Genomic DNA, 25,635 nt, shown 5'->3' on the forward strand with positions numbered 1-25,635 from the left:
AGGTCTTGGTAGATTTGCAGTGGTCTGATACTCCTTCCATTTCAATATTATCGCTTGCACAGTGCTCCTTGGGATGTTTAAAGCTTGGGAAATCTTTTTGTATCCAAATCCGTCTTTAAACTTCTTCAGAACAGTATCTCGGACCTGCCTGGTGTGTTCCTTGTTCTTCATGATGCTCTCTGCGCTTTTAACGGACCTCTGAGACTATCACAGTGCAGGTGCATTTATACGGAGACTTGATTACACACAGGTGGATTGTATTTATCATCATTAGTCATTTAGGTCAACATTGGATCATTCAGAGATCCTCACTGAACTTCTGGAGAGAGTTTGCTGCACTGAAAGTAAAGGTGGCTGAATAATTTTGCACGCCCAATTTTTCAGTTTTTGATTTGTTAAAAAAGTTTGAAATATCCAATAAATGTCGTTCTACTTCATGATTGTGTCCCACTTGTTGTTGATTCTTCACAAAAAAATACAGTTTTATATCTCTATGTTTGAAGCCTGAAATGTGGCAAAAGGTCGCAAAGTTCAAGGGGGCCGAATACTTTCGCAAGGCACTGTAGCATAGCATAGAATAGACAGTGTCAGACAGTGTCACCAACAAAGAACCCCCACACCATCACACCTCCTCCACCATGCTTCACGGTGGGAACCACACATGCAGAGATCATCCGTTCACCTGCTCTGCGTCTCACAAAGACAAATCTCAAATTTGGACTCATCAGACCAAAGGACATATTTCCACAAGTCTAATGTCCATTGCTCGTGTTTCTTGGCCAAAGCAAGTCTCTTCTTCTTATTGGTGTCCTTAGTAGTGGTTTCTTTGCAGCAATTCGACCATGAAGGCCTGATTCACACAGTCTCCTCTGAACAGTTGATGTTGAGATGTCTCTGTTACTTGAACTCTGAAGCAGTTATTTGTGCTGCAATCTGAGGTGCAGTTAACTCTAATGAACTTTTCCTCTGCAACAGCGGTAACTCTGGGTCTTCCTTTCCTGTGGCGGTCCTCATGAGAGCCAGTTTCATCATAGTGCTTGATGGTTTTTGCGACTACACTTGAAGAAACTTTCAAAGTTCTTGAACTTTTCCAGATTGACTGACCTTCATGTCTTAAAGTAATGATGGACTGTCGTTTATCTTTGCTTATTTGAGCTGTTCTTGCCATAATATGAGGTTGGTATTTTACCAAATAGGGCTATCTTCTGTATTCCACCCCTACCTTGTCACAACACAACTGATGGGTCAAACGCATTAAGAAGGAAAGTTAACAAATTCACTTTTAACAAGGCACACCTGTTAATTGAAATGCATTCCAGGTGGCTACCTCATGAAGCTGGTTGAGAGAATGCCAAGGGTGTGCAGAGCTGTCATCAAGGCAAAGGATGGCTACTTTGAAGAATCTCAAATATAAAATATACATTGATGGTTTTACTAAATTATGTTTTGGTTACTACATTATTCCATATGTCTTATTTCATAGTTTTGATATCTTCACTATTATTCTACAATGTACAAAATAGTAAAAATAAAGAAAAATCCTTGAGTGAGTAGGTCTGTCCAAACTTTTGACTGGCACTGTATTATAGTATAGCTTAGTATAACAGCGTAGTATAGTACAGCATAGTATATAATAGTATAGCATAGTATAAAAGTGTATTATAGTATAGCATAGTATAACAGTACCGCATAGTATATTATAGTATAGCATAGTATACAATCGTGTAGTATAGTACGGCATAGTATATTATAGTATAGCGTAGTATACAATAGTATAGTATAGTATAACAGTGTAGTATAGTACAGCATAGTATATAATAGTATGACATAGTATACACTAGTATAGTATAGTATAACAGCGTAGTATAGTACAGCATGGTATAGCATAGTATAACAGTGTAGTGTGGTATAGCAGCATAGTATAGTATAACAGTATAGCATAGTAACGCATAGTACATGGTAGTATAGAATATAATAGTATAGTATACCATATTACAGAACAGTGTAACATAGTATAGAATAGTATACTGTAACATAGTATAGAATTGTACAGCATAGTATAGAATAATATAACATAGAATAGTACAACGTAGTATAGAATACTATGACATAGTATAGCATAGTAGAACATAGTATAGAATAATATAACATAGTATAGAATAGTACAACACAGTATAGAATAATATAACATAGTATAGAATAATATAACATAGTATAGAATAGTACAACATAGTATAGAATAATATAACATAGTATAGAATAGTATAACAACGTATAGAATAATATAACATAGTATAGAATAGTACAACATAGTATAGAATAATATAACATAGTATAGAATAATATAACATAGTATAGAATAATACAACATAGTATAGAATAGTAGAACACGGTATAGAATTGTATAGTATAATAGAGCATAGTATGGTATAACATAGTATAGAACAGTATAGCATGGTAGAGTATAACATAGGGTGGAATAGTATAGTATAGCATAGTATACAATAGTATAACATGGTATATAGTATGTTATAGTATTGTATAAAAAAGTTAACATGGAATAGTATAGGTTAGTATATGACATAGGGTGGAATAGTGTAGTATAACATAGCATAGAATAGTATAATATAACATAGTAAAGAATAGAATACCAGAGTATAACATAGTATAGTACAACACAGTATAGAATAGTATATTATAAGATTGCATAGAATAGTATGACATAGTAAAGTATGGTATAGTATAACACAGTTTAGAATATTATAGTACAGTATTGTATAACACAGTTTAGAATATTATAGTACAGTATTGTATAACATAGTATAGTTTAACATAATATAGCATAACACAGTTTAGAATATTATAGTATAGCATAGTATAGTATAGTATATTATAGCATAGCACAGCATTGTATAAAATAGCTTAACATATTGTACTCACAATGTACTAGAAGCCAGGTTTGTGTCCTCGTGTTTCAGTTTCCCGTCCAATGCCAGACCACGTTTCTCTCGGTTGTTGTTGAGGAAAGGGGTGAGGGTGTAGACTTTACAAAACGTTGAACTCGGAGCCACCACGTCACTGCGACAACGATAATCAATAACACCAGATCAGTTGCACGAGGTTGACGTACCGTACGTGAGGATGGTTCTTATCTGTCATCATGACTAACGCTTGGCTTGCTTTTTAATGGACTTCTAGTCTCAATTTGTGTTTATGACGGTTAACCAGGCATACCATCCGGCAATGTCTCAATCCTAAAAAACACTATGACGATAGTATTTTATCTCTATATCCACATTTCAGATTAGTTATTGAAGACTGGACTGGTCTACATGTCAGATTAGTTATTGAAGACTGGACTGGTCTACATGTCAGATTAGTTATTGAAGACAGGACTGGCCTACATGTCAGATTAGTTATTGAAGACAGGACTGGCCTACATGTCAGATTAATTATTGAAGACAGGACTGGTCTACATGTCAGATTAGTTATTGAAGACTGGACTGGTCTACATGTCAGATTAGTTATTGAAGACAGGACTGGCCTACATGTCAGATTAGTTATTGATTAGTTATTGAAGACAGGACTGGTCTACATGTCAGATTAGTTATTGAAGACAGGACTGGTCTACATGTCAGATTAGTTATTGAAGACAGGACTGGTCTACATGTCAGATTAGTTATTGATTAGTTATTGAAGACTGGACTGGTCTACATGTCAGATTAGTTATTGAAGACTGGACTGGCCTACATGTCAGATTAGTTATTGAAGACTGGACTGGCCTACATGTCAGATTAGTTATTGATTAGTTATTGAAGACAGGACTGGTCTACATGTCAGATTAGTTATTGATTAGTTATTGAAGACAGGACTGGTCTACATGTCAGATTAGTTATTGAAGACAGGACTGGTCTACATGTCAGATTAGTTATTGAAGACTGGACTGGCCTACATGTCAGATTAGTTATTGAAGACTGGACTGGCCTACATGTCAGATTAGTTATTGAAGACTGGACTGGTCTACATGTCAGATTAGTTATTGAAGACAGGACTGGTCTACATGTCAGATTAGTTATTGATTAGTTATTGATTAGTTATTGATTAGTTATTGAAGACAGGACTGGTCTACATGTCAGATTAGTTATTGAAGACAGGACTGGTCTACATGTCAGATTAGTTATTGAAGACTGGACTGGCCTGCATGTCAGATTTCTGTGTTGTAAAAAACGTAAAGAAACGTACTCTGTCTCCTCTGTTGCGACCGGGCATCTGTATTGTGCTGTGTTGAATAGACAGATGTCTGCATACTGACGCACTGTGAATAGAAATTACAATTGTTACAGATGTAGTATCTTAATTTGATCACTCTTTTGTTCCTGAGAATATTCCTTAGATGAGCTTCATGAATTCACTGAAAACCTACATTACAGTATTACAGTATTGCACTTTTCAATGTAGCCTACTTTTGGCCAGCTAATAAGGTTAACCACCGTCCAAATAACATTATGGACTAAACGTTCAAATCCTGTTGCTGCAGGATATTTTTTTTGTTGCCGTGACAATATAGGTCAAAGATCCTACATCTGTAGAACGCATCAACGTTCTGAAAGAAACACACAGGACTACCAGTAATTTGATACTGAAGTGTATGTTGCTGTCACCTGAAATCTTCATTTTCTTCACCGTCTTGTTGGTGTTGTTTGTGACGTGAACGTTGACACTGATAGGCTCCCCGTGGTAGTAGATCTGGAAGGAAAGATGCAAAAGATATTACTGTACCCCCCCAAACAAACACCCTCCTCCCCCCAGAAAAACAGTAGACCTAGTAACATAATGTGGATTAACACTGTATAATGGAGAGTAATGTAGTATAATGGAGAGTCATGTAGTATAATGGAGAGTAATGTAGTATGATGTAGAGTAATGTAGTAAAAATGTAGAGTAATGTAGTATAATGTAGAGTAATGTGGTATAATGGGGAGTAATGTAGTATGATGTAGGATAATGTATAATGGGGAGTAATGTAGTATGATGTGGAGTAATGTAATGTAATGTAGAGTAATGTAGTGTAATGGAGAGTAATGTAGTATTATGCGGTATAATGCAGTATGATGTAGAGCAATGTAGTATAATGTAGAGTAATTTGGCATAATGTAGAGTAATGTAGTATAACGCAGGGTAATGTATATTGGGAGTAATGTAGTATAATGTAGTATGATGTAGAGTAATGTAGTATAATGTAGTATGATGTAGAGTAATGTAGTATACTGTGGAGTAATGAAGTATAATGTAGAGTAATGTAGTATAATATAGTATGATGTAGAGTGATGTAGTATAATGTAGAGTAATGTAGTATAATGTAGAGTAATGTATTATAATATAGTATGATGCAGAGTGATGTAGTATAATGCAGAGTAATGTAGTATAATGTAGAGTAATGTGGTATAATGGGGAGTAATGTAGTATAATGTAGGGTAATGTATAATGGGGAGTAATGGAGTATAATGTGGTATGATGTGGAGTAATGCAATGTAATGTAGAGTAATGTAGTGTAATGGAGTGTAACGGAGAGTAATTATGCGGTATAGTGTAGTATAATGTAGAGTAATGTAGTACAATGTAGAGTAATGTAGTATAATGTAGGGTAATGTATAATGGGGAGTAATGTAGTATAATGTAGTATGATGTGGAGTAATGCAATGTAATGTAGAGTAATGTAGTGTAATGGAGTGTAACGGAGAGTAATTATGCGGTATAGTGTAGTATAATGTAGAGTAATGTAGTATAATGTAGAGTAATGTAGTATAATGTAGGGTAATGTATAATGGGGAGTAATGTAGTATAATGTAGTATGATGTGGAGTAATGCAATGTAATGTAGTGTAATGGAGAGTAATGTAGTATTATGCGGTATAGTGTAGTATGATGTAGAGTAATGTAGTATAATTAGAGCAATGTGCCATGAAGTAGAGTAATGTAGTATAATGTAGTATGATGAGAGCAATGTAGTATAATGTAGTATGATGTAGAGTAATGTAGTATAACGTGGAGTAATGTAGTATAATGTAGAGTAATGTAGTATAATATAGTATGATGTAGAGTGATGTAGTAGAATGTAGAGTAATGTAGTATAATGTAGGGTAATTTGGCATAATGTAGAGTAATGTAGTATAATGTAGGGTAATATAGAGTACTGTAGTAGAATGTAGAGTAATGTAGTATAATGTAGTATGATGTAGAGCAGTGGTTCCCAAACGTTTTATAGTCCTGTACCCCTTCAAACATTCAACCTCCAGCTGTACCCCCTCTAGCACCAGGGTCAGCGCACTCTCAAATGTTGTTTTTGTCATCATTTTAAGCCTGCCACACACACACACTATATGATACATTTATTAATTAACCTTTTGTGACTAGGGGGCAGTATTTTCATTTTTGGAAAAATAATGTCCCCGTAGTAAATGGGATATTTTGTCAGGACAAGAAAACACTCTAAAGTTTCCAAAACTGTAAAAATATTGTCTGTGAGTATAACAGAACTGATATTGCAGGCGAAAGCCTGAGAAAAATCCAATCACACACTATACAATACATTTATTAAACATAAGAATGAGTGTGAGTTTTTGTCACAACCCGGCTCGTGGGAAGTGACAAAGAGCCAGGGCACAAATAATAATATTATAATAATCAATCATTTTGCTCTTTATTTAACCATCTTACATATAAAACCTTATTACCTCATCTGAAATGGTGAATAACTCACAACAGGTTCATGAGAAGGGTGTGCTTTAAAGGATGCACATAACTCTTTCAGAGCATGAAAGAGATAACGAATCCAGTTGTTTGTGTCATCTGCGTAATTGCGCACCCAACTCACTCAGGTGCTTCACTATATCACATTTGACATTGTCCGTAAGCTTGAGTTCATTTGCACACAAAAAAAATCATACAATGATGGAAAGACCTGTGTGTTGTCCTTGTTAATGAAGACAGAGAAGAGCTCCAACTTCTTAATCATAGCCTCAATTTAGTCCCCCACATTGAATATAGTTGCGGAGAGTCCCTGTAATCCTAGATTCAGATCATTCAGGTGAGAAAAAACATCACCCAGATTTGGCCAGGCATGTGAGAAACCCGTCATCCTGCAAGCGGTCAGACAAGTGAAAATGATGGTCAGTAAAGAAAACTTTAAGTTCGTCTCTCAATTTAAAACAACATGTCAATACTTATTCCCTTGATAACCAACGCGCATCTGTTTGTTGTAAAAGCGTTACAAGGTCGCTGCCCGTATCATTGCGTAGTTCAGGAAATACACGAGAGTTCAGGGGCCTTCTGCTTTAACAAAGTTAACCATTGTCACTGTAGTGTCCAAAACATCTTTCAAGCTGTCGCTGCCAAGCCATTCCCATTCCCATCCAGCTGTAACACATAGAATTCACTGGTATGCGAATTGTTTCAAAACATCTCCCGCCATATCACTAATGCATCGTGAAACAGTGTTGTTCGATGAAGGTATATGTCTGTGTAACGGATGTGAAACGGCTAGCTTAGTTAGCGGTGGTGCTGGTGTAACGGATGTGAAACGGCTAGCTTAGTTAGCGGTGGTGCTGGTGTAACGGATGTGAAACGGCTAGCTTAGTTAGCGGTGGTGCTGGTGTAACGGATGTGAAACGGCTAGCTTAGTTAGCGGTGGTGCTGGTGTAACGGATGTGAAACGGCTAGCTTAGTTAGCGGTGGTGTGCGCTAAATATCGTTTCAATCGGTGACTTCACTCGCTCTGAGACCTTGAAGTAGTGGTTACCTTTGCTCTGCGAGGGCCACGGCTTTTGTGGAGCGATGGGTAACGATGCTTCGTGGGTGACTTGTTGACCCTTGCAGAGGGTCCTAGGTTCACGCCCGGGTATGGGCGAGGGGACGGTCTAAAGTTATACTGTTACATCTGTATAGTTTTTTCCCGCCTTTTCCCCCGTGTCCTAGCCACTCCTCTACAATAGTATGGGGCTTGTCTGTCCTAGCCACTCCTCCACAATAGTATGGGGCTTGCCTGTCCTAGCCACTCCTCTACAATAGTATGGGGCTTGTCTGTCTTAGCCACTCCTCCACAATAGTATGGTGCTTGTCTGTCCTAGCCACTCCTCCACAATAGTATGGGGCTTGCCTGTCCCAGCCACTCCTCCACAATAGTATGGGGCTTGCCTGTCCTAGCCAGTCCTCCACAATAGTATGGTGCTTGCCTGTCCCAGCCAGTCCTCCATAATAGTATGGGGCTTGTCTGTCCTAGCCAGTCCTCCACAATAGTATGGGGCTTGTCTGTCCTAGCCAGTCCTCCACAATAGTATGGGGCTTGTCTGTCCTAGCCAGTCCTCCACAACAAACGCTGACACTACACACCCAAGTATATCTGACCAAATAAGGAAAGACGAGCGTTGTAATTCTGAATTCCGTAAAGTGAGTGTGGAAGAGGTGAAAAAAAGTATTGTTGTCTATCAACAATGACAAGCCACCGGGTCTGACAACTTGGATGGAGAATTACAGGATAATAGCGGACGATATTGCCACTCCTATTTGACATATATTAAACTTAAGCCTACTAGAAAGTGTGTGCTCTCAGGCCTGGAGGGAAACTAAAGTCATTCCGCGACCTAAGAATAGTAAAGCCCCCTTTACTGGCTCAAATAGCCGACCAATCAGCCTGTTACGAACCCTTTGGAAAGTTTTGGAAAAAATTGTGTTTGACCAGAAACAATGTTATTTAACAGTAAACAAATTGACAAACAGACTTTCAGCACAGTTATAGGGAAGGACATTTAACAAGCACAACACTCACACAGTGACTAATGATTGGCTGAAAGAAATTGATAAAAAGATTGTGGAGGCTGTTTTGTTAGACTTCAGTGCGGCTTTTGATATTATTGATCATAGTCTGCTGCTGGAAAAACTTATGTGTTATTGCTTTACACACCCTGCTATAATGTGGATAAAGAGTTACCTGTCTAACATAACACAGAGAGTGTTCTTTAATGGAAGCCTATCACATATAATCAGGAATTCCTCAGGGTAGCTCTCTAGGCCCCTTGCTTTTTAAAATGTGTACTAACGACATGCCACTGACTTTGAGTAAAGCCAGAGTTTCTATGTATGCGGTTGACTCAACACTATACACGTCAGCTACTACAGCTACTGAAATGACCGCAACACATAACAAAGGGCTGCGGTTAGTTTTAGAATTAGTGGCAAGAAATAAGTTAGTCCTAAATATATATTTTTTTAAACGAAAAGCATTGAATTTGGGACAAATCTTTCACTAAACCCAGAACCTCAACTAAAACTTGTAATAAATTATGTGGAAATTGAGCAAGTTGAGGAGACTAAACTGCTTGGAGTAACCCTGGATGGAGTAACCCTGGATGGAGTAACCCTGGATTGTAAACTGTCATGGTTAAAACATATTGATACAACAGTAACTAAGATGGGGAGAAGCCTGTCCATAATAAAGCGCTGCTCTACCTTCTTAAAAGCACGATCAATATGGCAGGTCCTACAGGCTCTAGTTTTGTCACAGCTGGACTACTGTTAAGTCGTGTGGTCAGGTGTCACAGACTTGGATGTACACAGAGAGCTAACATTAATAATATGCATGTAAATCTCTCCTGGCTCTAAAGGAGGACAGATTGACTTCATCACTACTTGTATTTGTGAGAGCCATGACTTCATGGAACTCTATTCCACATCAGGTAACTGATGCAGCAGTAGAATCAGATTTAAATTAACAGGTAAACATACACCTTATGTAACAGCGTGGACTGTGAAGCAACACAAACATAGGTACAGACACATGCATACACACAATAACATACGCACTATACACACATGGACTTTGTGTTGTAGATGTGTGGTTGTGAAGTAGGGGCCTGAGGGCACACAAGTAATGTGTTGTAAAATCTGTTATGAATGTATTGTAATGTTTTTAAAATGTAGAACTGCCTAAATTTTGCTGTTGGACCCCGGGAAGAGTAGCTGCTGCCTTGACAGGAACTAACGGGGATCCATAATAAACCCCAGGAAGACTAGCTGCTGCCTTGACAGGAACTAACGGGGATCCATAATAAACCCCAGGAAGACTAGCTGCTGCCTTGACAGGAACTAACGGGGATCCATAATAAACCCCAGAAAGAGTAGCTGCTGCCTTGGCAGGAACTAATGGGGATCCATAATAAACCCCAGGAAGAGTAGCTGCTGACTTGACAGGAACTAACGGGGATCCATAATAAACCCCAGGAAGAGTAGCTGCTGCCTTGACAGGAACTAATGGGGATCCATAATAAACCCCAGGAAGACTAGCTGCTGCCTTGACAGGAACTAATGGGGATCCATAATAAACCCCAGGAAGAGTAGCTGCTGACTTGACAGGAACTAACGGGGATCCATAATAAACCCCAGGAAGAGTAGCTGCTGCCTTGGCAGGAACTAATGGGGATCCATAATAAACCCCAGAAAGAGTAGCTGCTGCCTTGGCAGGAACTAATGGGGATCCATAATAAACCCCAGGAAGACTAGCTGCTGCCTTGACAGGAACTAATGGGGATCCATAATAAACCCCAGGAAGACTAGCTGCTGCCTTGACAGGAACTAATGGGGATCCATAATAAACCCCAGGAAGAGTAGCTGCTGCCATGGCAGGAACTAATGGGGATCCCTAATAAACCCCAGGAAGAGTAGCTGCTGCCTTGGCAGGAACTAATGGGGATCCATAATAAACCCCAGGAAGACTAGCTGCTGCCATGGCAGGAACTAATGGGGATCCATAATAAACCCCAGGAAGACTAGCTGCTGCCATGGCAGGAACTAATGGGGATCCATAATAAACCCCAGGAAGAGTAGCTGCTGCCATGGCAGGAACTAATGGGGATCCATAATAAACCCCAGGAAGAGTAGCTGCTGCCTTGGCAGGAACTAATGGGGATCCATAATAAACCCCAGAAAGAGTAGCTGCTGCCTCGGCAGGAACTAATGGGGATCCATAATAAACCCCAGGAAGAGTAGCTGCTGCCTCGGCAGGAACTAATGGGGATCCATAATAAACCCCAGGAAGACTAGCTGCTGCCTTGACAGGAACCAATGGAGATCCATAATAAAAACAATACAAAAAGGTAGGGTAATGTAGTATAATGTGGAGAAATGTGGACTAACTTAGTATAATGTGAAGTAATGTAGTATAATGTACTGTAATGTACAGCAGAGGTAGTGTAGAGCAATGTAGTATAATGTACTGTAGTGTAGTGTAATGTAGTATAATGTAGTGTAATGTAGGATAGTGTAGAGTAATGTAGAGTAATGAAGAGTAATGCAGTATAATGTACAGCAGAGGTAGTGTAATGTAGGGTAGTGTAGAGTAATGTAGAGCAGAGGTAGTGTAGAGTAATGTAGTATAATGTACTGTAGTGTAGTGTAATGTAGTATAATGTAGTGTAATGTAGGGTAGTGTAGAGTAATGTAGAGTAATGAAGAGTAATGCAGTATAATGTACAGCAGAGGTAGTGTAGAGTAATGTAGTATAATGTAGTGTAATGTAGTATAATGTACAGCAGAGGTAGTGTAGAGTAATGTAGTGTAGTGTAGAGTAATGTAGTGTAATGTAGTGTAATGTAGTGTAGTGTAGAGTATTGTAGTGTAGAGTAATGTAGTGTAGTGTAGAGTAATGTAGTATAATGTAGTGTAATGTAGTATAATGTGGGGTAATGTAGTGTAATGTAGGATAGTGTAGAGTAATGTAGTATAATGTAGAGTAATGTAGTATAATGTGGGGTAATGTAGAGTAATGTAGTATAATGTAGAGTAATGTAGTATAATGTGGGGTAATGTAGTGTAATGTAGGATAGTGTAGAGTAATGTAGTATAATGTAGAGTAATGTAGTATAATGTGGGGTAATGTAGTGTAATGTAGGATAGTGTAGAGTAATGTAGTATAATGTAGAGTAATGTAGTATAATGTGGGGTAATGTAGTGTAATGTAGGATAGTGTAGAGTAATGTAGTATAATGTAGAGTAATGTAGTATAATGTGGGGTAATGTAGAGTAATGTAGTATAATGTAGAGTAATGTAGTATAATGTGGGGTAATGTAGAGTAATGTAGTGTAATGTAGAGTAATGTTGAGTAATGTAGTATAATGTAGTGTAATGTAGAGTAATGTAGTGTAATGTAGGGTAGTGTAGAGTAATGTAGTATAATGTGGGGTAATGTAGAGTAATGTAGTATAATGTGGGGTAGTGTAGAGTAATGTAGTGTAATGTAGAGTAATGTAGTATAATGTAGTGTAATGTAGGGTCGTGTAGAGTAATGTAGTATAATGTGGGGTAATGTAGAGTAATGTAGTGTAGTGTAGGGTAGTGTAGAGTAATGTAGTATAATGTAGTGTAATGTAGGGTAGTGTAGAGTAATGTAGTATAATGTAGAGTAATGTAGTGTAATGTAGTGTAATGTAGGGTAATGTAGTGTCATGTAGTGTAATGTAGAGTAATGTAGGGTAGTGTAGAGTAATGTAGTATAATGTAGAGTAATGTAGTGTAATGTAGTGTAATGTAGTGTCATGTAGTGTAATGTAGAGTAATGTGGGGTAATGTAGAGTAATGTAGTATAATGTGGGGTAATGTAGAGTAATGTAGTGTAATGTAGTATAATGTAGTGTAATGTAGTATAATGTAGAGTAATGTAGTATAATGTAGTGTAATGTAGGGTAGTGTAGAGTAATGTAGTATAATGTAGAGTAATGTAGTGTAATGTAGTATAATGTAGTGTACTGTAGTATAATGTAGAGTAATGTAGTATAATGTAGAGTAATGTAGGGTAGTGTAGAGTAGTGTAGAGTAATGTAGGGTAGTGTAGAGTAATGTAGTATAATGTAGTGGAATGTAGTATAATGTAGAGTAATGTAGTGTAATGTAGTATAATGTAGGGTAATGTAGGGTAATGTAGTGTCATATAGTGTGATGTAGGGTAATGAAGAGTAATGCAACTTATTTTATTTATATTTATTGAACCTTTATTTAACTCGGCAAGTCAGGTAAAACAAATTCTTATTTACAATGACGGCCTACCAGAGGGCAAAAGGCCTCCTGCGGGGACGGGGGACTGAGGTTAAAAATGTTTTTAAAAAATAAATAAATATATATAGGACAAAACACACATCACGACACGTGAGAAAACACAACACTACATAAAGAGAGACCTAAGACAACAACATAGCAAGGCAGCAAAACATGACAACACAACATGGTAGCAACACAACATGACAACAACATGGTAGCAACACAACATGACAACACAACATGGTAGCAACACAACCTGACAACAACATAGCAAGGCAGCAAAACATGACAACACAACATGGCAGCAGCACAAAACAGGATACAAACATGATTGGGCACAGACAACAGCACAAAGGGCTGGGACACAACTGGGACACAACTGTCAGTAAGTGTGACATTGAATGAGTGTTTGAATGAAGAGCGACCCAGGGATGTGTGTGCTTTGGGGACCTTTAACAGAATGTGACTGACAGAACGGGTGTTTTATGTGAAGGATGAGGGCTGCAGTAGATATCTCAGAGGCCTAAGAATGTAGAGTAATGTAGAGATGTCCTCTACCAGCAGAAAAAAACATGTCCATCACCTCTTTATCCAGTGAGGCCTCAAGGTGCAGTGGCTTGTCAGACATCAGGAACTGTCTGGTGGTCTCAGCCATGGGCTGGGGGCCGGGCTTCTCTGGGGCGTACTGGACCTTACGGATCACCAGGCGCACTGAGTTCCTGTTCAGAAACAAGGGTTAGGGTTAGGCGCACTGAGTTCCTGTTCAGACACAAGGATCAGACGCACTGACTTCCTGTTCAGACACAAGGGTTAGATGCACTGACTTCCTGTTCAGACACAAGGGTTAGGGTTAGACACACTGATTTCCTGTTCACACACAAGGGTTAGGGTTAGACACACTGACTTCCTGTTCAGACACAAGGGTTAGGGTTAGACACACTGACTTCCTGTTCAGACACAAGGGTTAGACGCACTGACTTCCTGTTCAGACACAAGGGTTAGACACACAGACTTCCTGTTCAGACACAAGGGTTAGACACACAGACTTCCTGTTCAGACACAAGGGTTAGGGTTAGATGCACTGACTTCCTGTTCAGACACAAGGGTTAGACACACTGACTTCCTGTTCAGACACAAGGGTTAGGGTTAGACACACTGACTTCCTGTTCAGACACAAGGGTTAGGGTTAGACACACTGACTTCCTGTTCAGACACAAGGGTTAGGGTTAGACACACTGACTTCCTGTTCAGACACAAGGGTTAGGGTTAGACGCACTGACTTCCTGTTCAGACACAAGGGTTAGACACACTGACTTCCTGTTCAGACACAAGGGTTAGACACACTGAGTTATTAGGCAGCAATGCAATACTATAGTGCAATATGAGTAATAATAATAATAATATCTATATTATATATACACCATTTTGCCGATGCAGTAATTGTGGTGTGGAATGACTTCATTTACCCTGCTGGTGCTCACAGGACATCCCCACCCAATCAAATCTGAACTTCAATGGTGTGAAATTAAGATCTCTGAGACCTTCTGGACTGATTTAAAAAAGTAGTTTTTCCCAAAACATCCCTCCATAATTCGAACTACATTTAATAATAATAATGTACGTATGGGGCGGCAGGGTAGCCTAGTGGTTAGAGTGGAGGGGCGGCAGGGTAGCCTAGTGGTTAGAGTGGAGGGGCGGCAGGGTAGCCTAGTGGTTAGAGCGTTGGACTAGTAACCGGAAGGTTGCAAGTTCAAACTCCCCGAGCTGACAAGGTACAAATCTGTCGTTCTGTCCCTGAACAAGGCAGTTAACCCCCGGTGGGCCGTCATTGAAAATAAGAATTTGTTCTTAACTGACTTGCCTAGTAAAATAAAAATTATTATACAAAATTATATTTTGTATAATTATGAAATGATTTTTTACCTTTTATGTATTTTGTCTTGGACGTTCTCTGAGCAGAACGCTTTGACTTCAAAGTCAACCCCACAGGCCTTCAGAGACAAAATATAAAAAACAGGATTTCGCTTTAAAGTTGGATTCTTTTTCTGCTTAAATGTCATCATGCATTGTTATATAACTGTTACAGTACCAGATAAAAGATTTAGATCACCTACTCATTCCAGGGTTTTTCTTTATTTCTTTGTTTACTATTTTCTACATTGTAGAATAATAATGAAGACATCAAAACTATGAAATAACACATATGGAATCATGTAGTAACCATGAAAAAAATCAACTGTTCAGAGGAGCCTGCGTGAATCAGTCCTTCATGGTCGAATTGCTGCAAAGAAACCACAACTAAAGGACACCAATAAGAATGAGAGACTTGCTTGGGCCAAGAAACACGAGCAATGGACATTAGACCGGTGGAAATCAGTACTTTGGTCTGATGAGTCCAAATTGGAGATTTTTGGTTCAAAACCGCTGTGTCTTTGTGAGACGCAGTGTGGATGAAACGATGATCTCCGCATGTGTGGTTCCCACCGTGAAGCATGGAGGAGGAGGTGTTATGGTGTGGGGGTGCTTTGCTGGCGACACTGTCTGTGATTCAAGACACACTTAACCAGCATAGCTACCACAGCATTCTGCAACGATACATTTGTGTGTGCTTAGTGGGACTATCATTTGTTTTTCAACAGGAAAATGACCCAACACACCTCCAGGCTGTGTAAGGGCTATTTGACAGAGAAGGAGAGTGATGGAGTGCTGCATCAGATGACCTGGTCTCCACAATCACCTGACCTCAACCCAATTGAGATGGTTTGGGATGAGTTGGACTGCAGAGTGAAGGAAAAGCAGCCGACAAGTGCTCAGCATATGTGGGAACTCCTTCAAGACTGTTGGAAAAGCATTCCAGGTGAAGCTGGTTGAGAGAATGCCCAAAGTGTGCAAAACTGTCATCAAGGGAAATTAGTGGCTACTATGAAGAATCTAAAATCTTAAATATATTTTGATTTGTTGAACACTTTTTTGGTTACTACATGATTCCGTAAAACCTTCAACCCAGTAGTGTAGATTTTGGCTGAACCCAAGAAGCACCTTCCCTGTGTCCTCTGGTCCAGGCTGCAGGGTAACTGAGCACGGTAAATTCAGTGGAATCTGTCAACAGAAATATGAACATTTTTTTCAAAATTAGTACTTAAAACAGCTGACAGGAGGTTTAAAATTAGTACTTAAAACAGCTGACAGGAGGTTTAAAATTAGTACTTAAAACAGCTGACAGGAGGTTTAAAATTAGTACTTAAAACAGCTGACAGGAGGTTTAAAATTAGTACTTAAAACAGCTGACAGGAGGTTTAAAATTAGTACTTAAAACAGCTGACAGGAGGTTTAAAATTAGTACTTAAAACAGCTGACAGGAGGTTTAAAATTAGTACTTAAAACAGCTGACAGGAGGTTTAAAATTAGTACTTAAAACAGCTGACAGGAGGTTTAAAATTAGTACTTAAAACAGCTGACAGGAGGTTTAAAATTAGTACTTAAAACAGCTGACAGGAGGTTTAAAATTAGTACTTAAAACAGCTGACAGGAGGTTTAAAATTAGTACTTAAAACAGCTGACAGGAGGTTTAAAATTAGTACTTAAAACAGCTGACAGGTTTAAAATTAGTACTTAAAACAGCTGACAGGAGGTTTAAAATTAGGACGAGATCATTGACAGATACATTTTTATCTTGTCAGTTAAAATAATACATACAAACACAGTACAACGTAATGAGAGACTTATTTCCACTGTAGTCCCTAAAGTACACGGTACCAAAAAACAAAAACAACAACACTAAACACAAAAAGAACAACAACAACTCCTAATAGAGATGGTCACAGTGGTGTTGAACATTACCTCGAAGGTGAAAGGGTGAGCGTGTTCCCCAAGCTTTTTGATCAGGCGTTCTTGAAGGCGAGTTAACCTCTTTTTGTCTTCGGGCACTGGAGGGAAGGCCTGAATGTTGGCCACGAAGAGGTCCTTTCGAAACGTCAAGCCCAGAACATCCAAGTCCTCACGTCCATAACGGAAGGCGCATGTCAACGTCACAAACACTGAGGAGAGAAGAAAAGAGTGAAATATCATTATAAAACTGAGTGGTTCGAGTCCTGAATGCTGATTGGCTGCCAGCCGTGGTATATCAGACCGATATATCAACAAGGCACCTCGGGGGTTTGTTTAATTATACCTTTTAGAAATGCAATATATTGCTGAAACCACAACCCGTCTAATGATGTCATGATAAGCAGACTAATTACATCATGAGGATCAGGCTAAGGAGGTCATGATGACCACTAATGATGTCATGACAAGTAGTTTTGTTCACTGGTGGATTTAAGCTTAATTTCAAGCTGCCATTAGAACACTAGACATTCTCCTTTCACAGTAGACATTCTCTTTTCACAGTAGACATTCTCTTTTCACACTAGACATTCTCCTTTCACAGCAGACATTCTCTTTTCACAGTAGACATTGTCTTTTCACAGTAGACATTCTCCTTTCACAGCAGACATTCTCTTTTCACAGTAGACATTCTCTTTTCACACTAGACATTCTCCTTTCACAGCAGACATTCTCTTTTCACAGTAGACATTCTCTTTTCACAGTAGACATTCTCTTTTCACACTAGACATTCTCCTTTCACAGCAGACATTCTCTTTTCACAGTAGACATTCTCTTTTCACAGTAGACATTCTCCTTTCACAGCAGACATTCTCTTTTCACAGTAGACATTCTCTTTTCACAGTAGACATTCTCCTTTCACAGTAGACATTCTCTTTTCACAGTAGACATTCTCTTTTCACACTAGACATTCTCCTTTCACAGCAGACATTCTCTTTTCACAGTAGACATTCTCTTTTCACAGTAGACATTCTCTTTTCACAGAAGACATTCTCTTTTCACAGCAGACATTCTCTTTTCACAGCAGACATTCTCTTTTCACAGTACCTTTTCTCTCTTTCAGGTACTCCGGATCTATCAACACCACGCCGTCTGGAAAAATAAGGAGAAGTGAATCTTGGCGTGTGAAATCAGACCCCTTTCATCATCAGAAACAGTAGCCTACTGAACATGGCAAGGTCTCAAGGAAAAAACAGGTGATTTTCATCAGAAAATGATTGATTATATCACACATCACCTATTGCCTGAAGTCAAACACACAAATCCCTGCCGACTAAACCACAGTAACTATATGCTGGGTCTCCCAAGCACCACAAGATGTGCTTCTGAATCAACTCAATTAAAGAAGAATACTATAGTGGTAGTAGAATGGGACATACAGTACACAGAGCAGGGTGGTAGAGGGGGACATACAGTACACAGAGCAGGGTGGTAGAGGGGGACATACAGTACACAGAGCAGGGTGGTAGAGGGGGACATACAGTACACAGAGCAGGGTGGTAGAGGGGGACATACAGTACACAGAGCAGGGTGGTAGAGGGGGACATACAGTACACAGAGCAGGGTGGTAGAGGGGGACATACAGTACACAGAGCAGGGTGGTAGAGGGGGACATACAGTACACAGAGCAGGGTGGTAGAGGGGGACATACAGTACACAGAGCAGGGTGGTAGAGGGGGACATACAGTACACAGAGCAGGGTGGTAGAGGGGGACATACAGTACACAGAGCAGGGTGGTAGAGGGGGACATACAGTACACAGAGCAGGGTGGTAGAGGGGGACATACAGTACACAGAGCAGGGTGGTATAGGGGGACATACAGTACACAGAGCAGGGTGGTAGAGGGGGACATACAGTACACAGAGCAGGGTGGTAGAGGGGGACATACAGTACACAGAGCAGGGTGGTAGAGGGGGACATACAGTACACAGAGCAGGGTGGTAGAGGGGGACATACAGTACACAGAGCAGGGTGGTAGAGGGGGACATACAGTACACAGAGCAGGGTGGTAGAGGGGGACATACAGTACACAGAGCAGGGTGGTAGCGGGGGACATACAGTACACAGAGCAGGGTGGTAGAGGGGGACATACATACAGTACACAGAGCAGGGTGGTAGAGGGGGACATACAGTACACAGAGCAGTGTGGTAGCGGGGGACATACAGTACACAGAGCAGGGTGGTAGAATGGGAGGTTATGGTTATGGTTCTCTAGAAAGGTTATAGTTAGGGTTGTGTTAACTAGTGGAGGTTATGGTTAGGGTTGTGTTAACTAGTGGAGGTTATGGTTAGGGTTATGTTAACTAGTGGAGGTAATGGTTAGGGTTGTGTTAACTAGTGGAGGTTATAGTTAGGGTTGTGTTAACTAGAGGAGATTATGGTTAGGGTTGTGTTAACTAGTGGAGGTTATGGTTAGGGTTATGTTAACTAGAGGAGGTTATGGTTAGGGTTGTGTTAACTAGTGGAGGTTATGGTTAGGGTTATGTTAACTAGAGGAGGTTATGGTTAGGGTTGTGTTAGCTAGTGGAGGTTATGGTTAGGGTTGTGTTAACTAGAGGAGGTTATGGTTAGGGTTATGTTAACTAGAGGAGGTTATGGTTAGGGTTATGTTAACTAGAGGAGGTTATGGTTAGGGTTGTGTTAACTAGTGGAGGTTATGGTTAGGGTTGTGTTAACTAGAGGTTATGGTTAGGGTTGTGTTAACTAGTGGAGGTTATGGTTAGGGTTGTGTTAACTAGAGGTTATGGTTAGGGTTATGTTAACTAGAGGTTATGTTTAGGGTTGTGTTAACTAGTGGAGGTTATGGTTAGGGTTGTGTTAACTAGAGGTTATGGTTAGGGTTATGTTAACTAGAGGTTATGTTTAGGGTTGTGTTAACTAGAGGAGGTTATGGTTAGGGTTATGTTAAGTAGAGGAGGTTATGGTTAGGGTTGTGTTAACTAGAGGTTATGGTTAGGGTTATGTTAACTAGAGGTTATGTTTAGGGTTGTGTTAACTAGAGGAGGTTATGGTTAGGGTTATGTTAACTAGAGGAGGTTATGGTTAGGGTTATGTTAACTAGAGGAGGTTATGGTTACGGTTATGTTAACTAGAGGAGGTTATGGTTAGGGTTGTGTTAACTAGAGGAGGTTATGGTTAGGGTTGTGTTAACTAGAGGAGGTTATGGTTAGGGTTATGTTAACTAGAGGAGGTTATGGTTAGGGTTATGTTAACTAGAGGAGGTTATGGTTAGGGTTGTGTTAACTAGAGGTTATGGTTAGGGTTATGTTAACTAGAGGAGGTTATGGTTAGGGTTGTGTTAACTAGAGGTTATGGTTAGGGTTGTGTTAACTAGTGGAGGTTATGGTTAGGGTTGTGTTAACTAGAGGTTATGGTTAGGGTTATGTTAACTAGAGGTTATGTTTAGGGTTGTGTTAACTAGAGGAGGTTATGGTTAGGGTTATGTTAACTAGAGGAGGTTATGGTTAGGGTTATGTTAACTAGAGGAGGTTATGGTTAGGGTTATGTTAACTAGAGGAGGTTATGGTTAGGGTTGTGTTAACTAGAGGAGGTTATGGTTAGGGTTATGTTAACTAGAGGAGGTTATGGTTAGGGTTATGTTATGTTAACTAGAGGAGGTTATGGTTAGGGTTATGTTAACTAGAGGAGGTTATGGTTAGGGTTGTGTTAACTAGTGGAGGTTATGGTTAGGGTTATGTTAACTAGAGGAGGTTATGGTTAGGGTTGTGTTAACTAGTGGAGGTTATGGTTAGGGTTGTGTTAACTAGAGGAGGTTATGGTTAGGGTTATGTTAACTAGAGGAGGTTATGGTTAGGGTTATGTTAACTAGAGGAGGTTATGGTTAGGGTTGTGTTAACTAGTGGAGGTTATGGTTAGGGTTGTGTTAACTAGAGGCTATGGTTAGGGTTGTGTTAACTAGTGGAGGTTATGGTTAGGGTTGTGTTAACTAGAGGTTATGGTTAGGGTTATGTTAACTAGAGGTTATGTTTAGGGTTGTGTTAACTAGTGGAGGTTATGGTTAGGGTTGTGTTAACTAGAGGTTATGGTTAGGGTTATGTTAACTAGAGGTTATGTTTAGGGTTGTGTTAAATAGAGGAGGTTATGGTTAGGGTTATGTTAACTAGAGGAGGTTATGGCTAGGGTTGTGTTAACTAGAGGTTATGGTTAGGGTTATGTTAACTAGAGGTTATGTTTAGGGTTGTGTTAACTAGAGGAGGTTATGGTTAGGGTTATGTTAACTAGAGGAGGTTATGGTTAGGGTTATGTTAACTAGAGGAGGTTATGGTTAGGGTTGTGTTAACTAGAGGAGGTTATGGTTAGGGTTATGTTAACTAGAGGAGGTTATGGTTAGGGTTATGTTAACTAGAGGAGGTTATGGTTAGGGTTGTGTTAACTAGAGGTTATGGTTAGGGTTATGTTAACTAGAGGAGGTTATGGTTAGGGTTGTGTTAACTAGAGGTTATGGTTAGGGTTATATTAACTAGAGGAGGTTATGGTTAGGGTTATGTTAACTAGAGGAGGTTATGGTTAGGGTTGTGTTAACTAGAGGAGGTTATGGTTAGGGTTGTGTTAACTAGAGGTTATGGTTAGGGTTATGTTAACTAGAGGTTATGGTTAGGGCTGTGTTAACTAGAGGATGTTATGGTTAGAGTTGTGTTAACTAGAGGAGGTTATGGTTAGGGTTATGTTAACTAGAGGGTATGTTTAGGGTTGTGTTAACTAGAGGAGGTTATGGTTAGGGTTGTGTTAACTAGAGGAGGTTATGATTAGGGTTATGTTAACTAGAGGAGGTTATGGTTAGGGTTATGTTAACTAGAGGAGGTTATGGTTAGGGTTATGTTAACTAGAGGAGGTTATGGTTAGGGTTGTGTTAACTAGAGGTTATGGTTAGGGTTGTGTTAACTAGAGGTTATGGTTAGGGTTGTGTTAACTAGAGGTTATGGTTAGGGTTGTGTTAACTAGAGGTTATGGTTAGGTTTGTGTTAACTAGAGGTTATGGTTAGGGTTGTGTTAACTAGAGGGTATGGTTAGGGTTGTGTTAACTAGAGGTTATGGTTAGGGTTGTGTTAACTAGAGGTTATGGTTAGGGTTGTGTTAACTAGAGGTCATGGTTAGGGTTATATTAACTAGAGGAGGTTATGGTTAGGATTGTGTTAACTAGAGGTTATGGTTAGGGTTGTGTTAACTAGAGGTTATGGTTAGGGTTGTGTTAACTAGAGGTTATGGTTAGGGTTGTGTTAACTAGAGGTTATGGTTAGGGTTGTATTAACTAGAGGTTATGGTTAGGGTTGTGTTAACTAGAGGTCATGGTTAGGGTTGTGTTAACTAGAGGTCATGGTTAGGGTTATATTAACTAGAGGAGGTTATGGTTAGGGTTGTGTTAACTAGAGGTTATGGTTAGGGTTGTGTTAACTAGAGGTTATGTTTAGGGTTGTGTTAACTAGAGGTTATGGTTAGGTTTGTGTTAACTAGAGGTTATGGTTAGGGTTGTGTTAACTAGAGGTTATGGTTAGGGTTGTGTTAACTAGAGGTTATGGTTAGGGTTGTGTTAACTAGAGGAGGTTATGGTTAGGGTTATATTAACTAGAGGAGGTTATGGTTAGGGTTGTGTTAACTAGAGGTTATGGTTAGGGTTGTGTTAACTAGAGGTTATGTTTAGGGTTGTGTTAACTAGAGGTCATGGTTAGGGTTGTGTTAACTAGAGGTTATGGTTAGGGTTGTGTTAACTAGAGGTTATGGTTAGGGTTGTGTTAACTAGAGGTTATGGTTAGGGTTGTGTTAACTAGAGGTCATGGTTAGGGTTGTGTTAACTAGAGGTCATGGTTAGGGTTATATTAACTAGAGGAGGTTATGGTTAGGGTTGTGTTAACTAGAGGTTATGGTTAGGGTTGTCTTACCTACGGGTTCCACCAGGTCAACGTGGTCCACAAAGTCCCTCTTCCCCAGGTACACTGTGAGCTGCGGATGACAACAGTGGCTTTCAGACAATAGTGTAATGAGATAATGAGTTTAATACCAGATTTCACGGTTCTAAAAAGTCAAATATCATCAATATTTTTGGGACTAAAATATCACGTTCCCTTCAAAAGAAAGTAATAATTTAAATATACAAACACAAGAAAGTGTATATGTTACAATTGTCTCAACTGTGTAGATATTGATGAATAAATGATTTCATAAAGAGGAAGTATCTTCAGGCTTCTGTAAGTATTTCTCTCTACGAACATTAACTATGTCTGTCCCCAATATCCCCTGGTCATCCTGTGGTTGACCAGGAGAACTCTGCTTAGAATCCCGTTTAGAACCCTGAGTAGAACCCTGTTTAGAACCGTGTGTGGAACCCTGTTTAGAACCCTGAGTAGAACCCTGTTTAGAACCGTGTGTGGAACCCTGTTTAGAACCCTGAGTAGAACCCTGTTTAGAACCGTGTGTGGAACCCTGTTTAGAACCCTGAGTAGAACCCTGTTTAGATCCTGAGTAGAACCCTGTTTAGACCCTGAGTAGAACCCTGTTTAGAACCGTGTGTGGAACCCTGTTTAGAACCCTGAGTAGAACCCTGTTTAGAACCGTGTGTGGAACCCTGTTTAGAACCCTGAGTAGAACCCTATGTGGAACCCTGTGGAGAACTATATTAAAAACCCTGTGTGGATCCCTGTGAAGCACCCTGTGGACAACCCTGTGTATTACCCTGTTTAGAACCCTGTGTAGAATCCTGACACGACAAGCTAGCTAAAGAGAGCAGGAGCTGAGTCAGCTCCAGGCAACTGCTTCATATTCTTCCCACAGTCTCTGCTGCTGCTGCTGTGAGGACCGGTACATCAGACAGCTAGCCATCTACTCTGCTGTGGCCTACAGACTACTTACTATACAAGGAGACACAGGCATGACCCAGCCAGCACCGCCCAGCCAGCATCGCCCAGCCAGCATCGCCCAGCCAACCCCGCCCAGCCAGCACCGCCCGGCCAGCACAGCCCAGTCTGCATGACCCAGCCAGCACAGCCCAGTCTGCATGGCCCAGCCAGCACCGCCCAGCCAGCGCCGCCCAGCCAGCTCCACCCAGCCAGCACGGCCCAGACAGGAGAATCACAGCTCTTAGCAGAGTCCTATTGACCCTAACCCTAGCTCCAGCTATCAGATAGGTAGTTATTATAGCTGCTATCTCCAGCAATCAGATAGGTAGTTATTATAGCTGCTATCTCCAGCTAACAGATAGGTAGTTATTATAGCTGCTATCTCCAGCTATCAGATAGGTAGTTATTATAGCTGCTATCTCCAGCTATCAGATAGGTAGTTATTATAGCTGCTATCTCCAGCTATCAGATAGGTAGTTATTATAGCTGCTATCTCCAGCTAACAGATAGGTAGTTATTATAGCTGCTAGCTCCAGCTATCAGATAGGTAGTTAATAACACAAAGTATAACTCACCTTTCCATTGGGACTTGCTTTTTTGAATACCCTGAAAAAGGACACAGAGAAACAGAGAGAGATAGAAAGAGAGAGGGGGGAGAGAGAGAGAGAGAGACGGGTGGGAGAGAGAGAGAGAGACGGGGGAGAGAGGGGGGGAATAGAGAGAGAGATTTAGGAGTTGATATAATTTCTCAATCAGTTTCTTCATTCAAATAAAACAACGAAACCAAACTAGATTGCAACAATGACCTTTCAAACCAACAGAATATCTTGATGTGGCCATATTTGGCCAGTCAGACTGTACCAGGTCCATATTTGGCCAGTCAGACTGTACCAGTTCCATATTTGGCCAATCAGACTGTACCAGTTCCATATTTGACCAGTCAGACTGTACCAGGTCCATATTTGGCCAGTCAGACTGTACCAGTTCCATATTTGGCCAGTCAGACTGTACCAGTTCCATATTTGGCCAGTCAGACTGTACCAGTTCCATATTTGGCCAATCAGACTGTACCGGTTTCATATTTGGCCAGTCAGACTGTACCAGTTCCATATTTGGTCAGTCCTTAGACTGTACTAGTTGCATATTGGCCTCCAGCCTTAGATTGTAGGTTATATAATGCTGTGCCATACTGGACCACACTAAGGTTATTATAGTACAATTGGAAAAACTATCTGAAATAAAAGTATGTTTCTTTTTTTTTCTAATGGGGTTTTCGAGCTTCTGAATCTGGTGGGTAAATGCTTGGGTCTTACCTGAAACCTGATAGGACCATAGGAGTGAACAATGGCGGCAGCAAACCCAACACCAGCAGTGGTCGGTCGCAAAAAAGGCAATGCCACGTGTGGGATTATTTTGAGTACATTGAACATAGTTTTTGTATGAAATGTGTAAAGGTGACTTGAATGTCATATGATGGCAATACTAGTTCAGTATCTCTTCAGCATGGAACACCTGAAAGGTTTGACGTGAAGAGAGGAATTCGTCAAGGATGTCCCAGCTCACCGTTACTGTTCATTGGCTATCAGTCAATTAGCAGGTGACACTACTCTATTCCTTAAGAACACAGCACAGATTCCAGCATGTATACCAGAATGTTTAAAATTAAATATGAAAATTAAATATGAAAAAAAAGTGAATTAATGGCTATTCCCTTTGATTACTGTGCATTATATACCAGTTGAATATTAAGTAATAATATTTAGATATTATAATTACAAAGGATTTAACATTTTGGGAAAAGTCCAATTTATATAG

General features: G+C 39.9%; 1 protein-coding gene across 1 annotated transcript in view; it reads right to left on the minus strand.

Moving 5' to 3' along the window:
- Positions 1-25,635, minus strand: part of arrb1 (arrestin, beta 1) — a 64,705-nt gene that overhangs the window by 17,218 nt on the left and 21,852 nt on the right. Inside the window, exons 2-11 of the mRNA XM_036962082.1 lie at positions 24,396-24,426; positions 22,867-22,927; positions 18,016-18,060; positions 16,924-17,120; positions 16,123-16,182; positions 15,007-15,074; positions 13,667-13,802; positions 4,662-4,746; positions 4,243-4,315; positions 2,941-3,078 (exon numbers count right to left, since the gene is read on the minus strand). Of these exons, the coding sequence (XP_036817977.1) occupies positions 2,941-3,078; positions 4,243-4,315; positions 4,662-4,746; positions 13,667-13,802; positions 15,007-15,074; positions 16,123-16,182; positions 16,924-17,120; positions 18,016-18,060; positions 22,867-22,927; positions 24,396-24,426 (894 nt within the window). The remainder of the gene's footprint in view (positions 1-2,940; positions 3,079-4,242; positions 4,316-4,661; positions 4,747-13,666; positions 13,803-15,006; positions 15,075-16,122; positions 16,183-16,923; positions 17,121-18,015; positions 18,061-22,866; positions 22,928-24,395; positions 24,427-25,635) is intronic.

Source organism: Oncorhynchus mykiss, chromosome 24, assembly GCF_013265735.2.
Source record: "Oncorhynchus mykiss isolate Arlee chromosome 24, USDA_OmykA_1.1, whole genome shotgun sequence".
Classification (NCBI taxonomy): domain Eukaryota; kingdom Metazoa; phylum Chordata; class Actinopteri; order Salmoniformes; family Salmonidae; genus Oncorhynchus; species Oncorhynchus mykiss.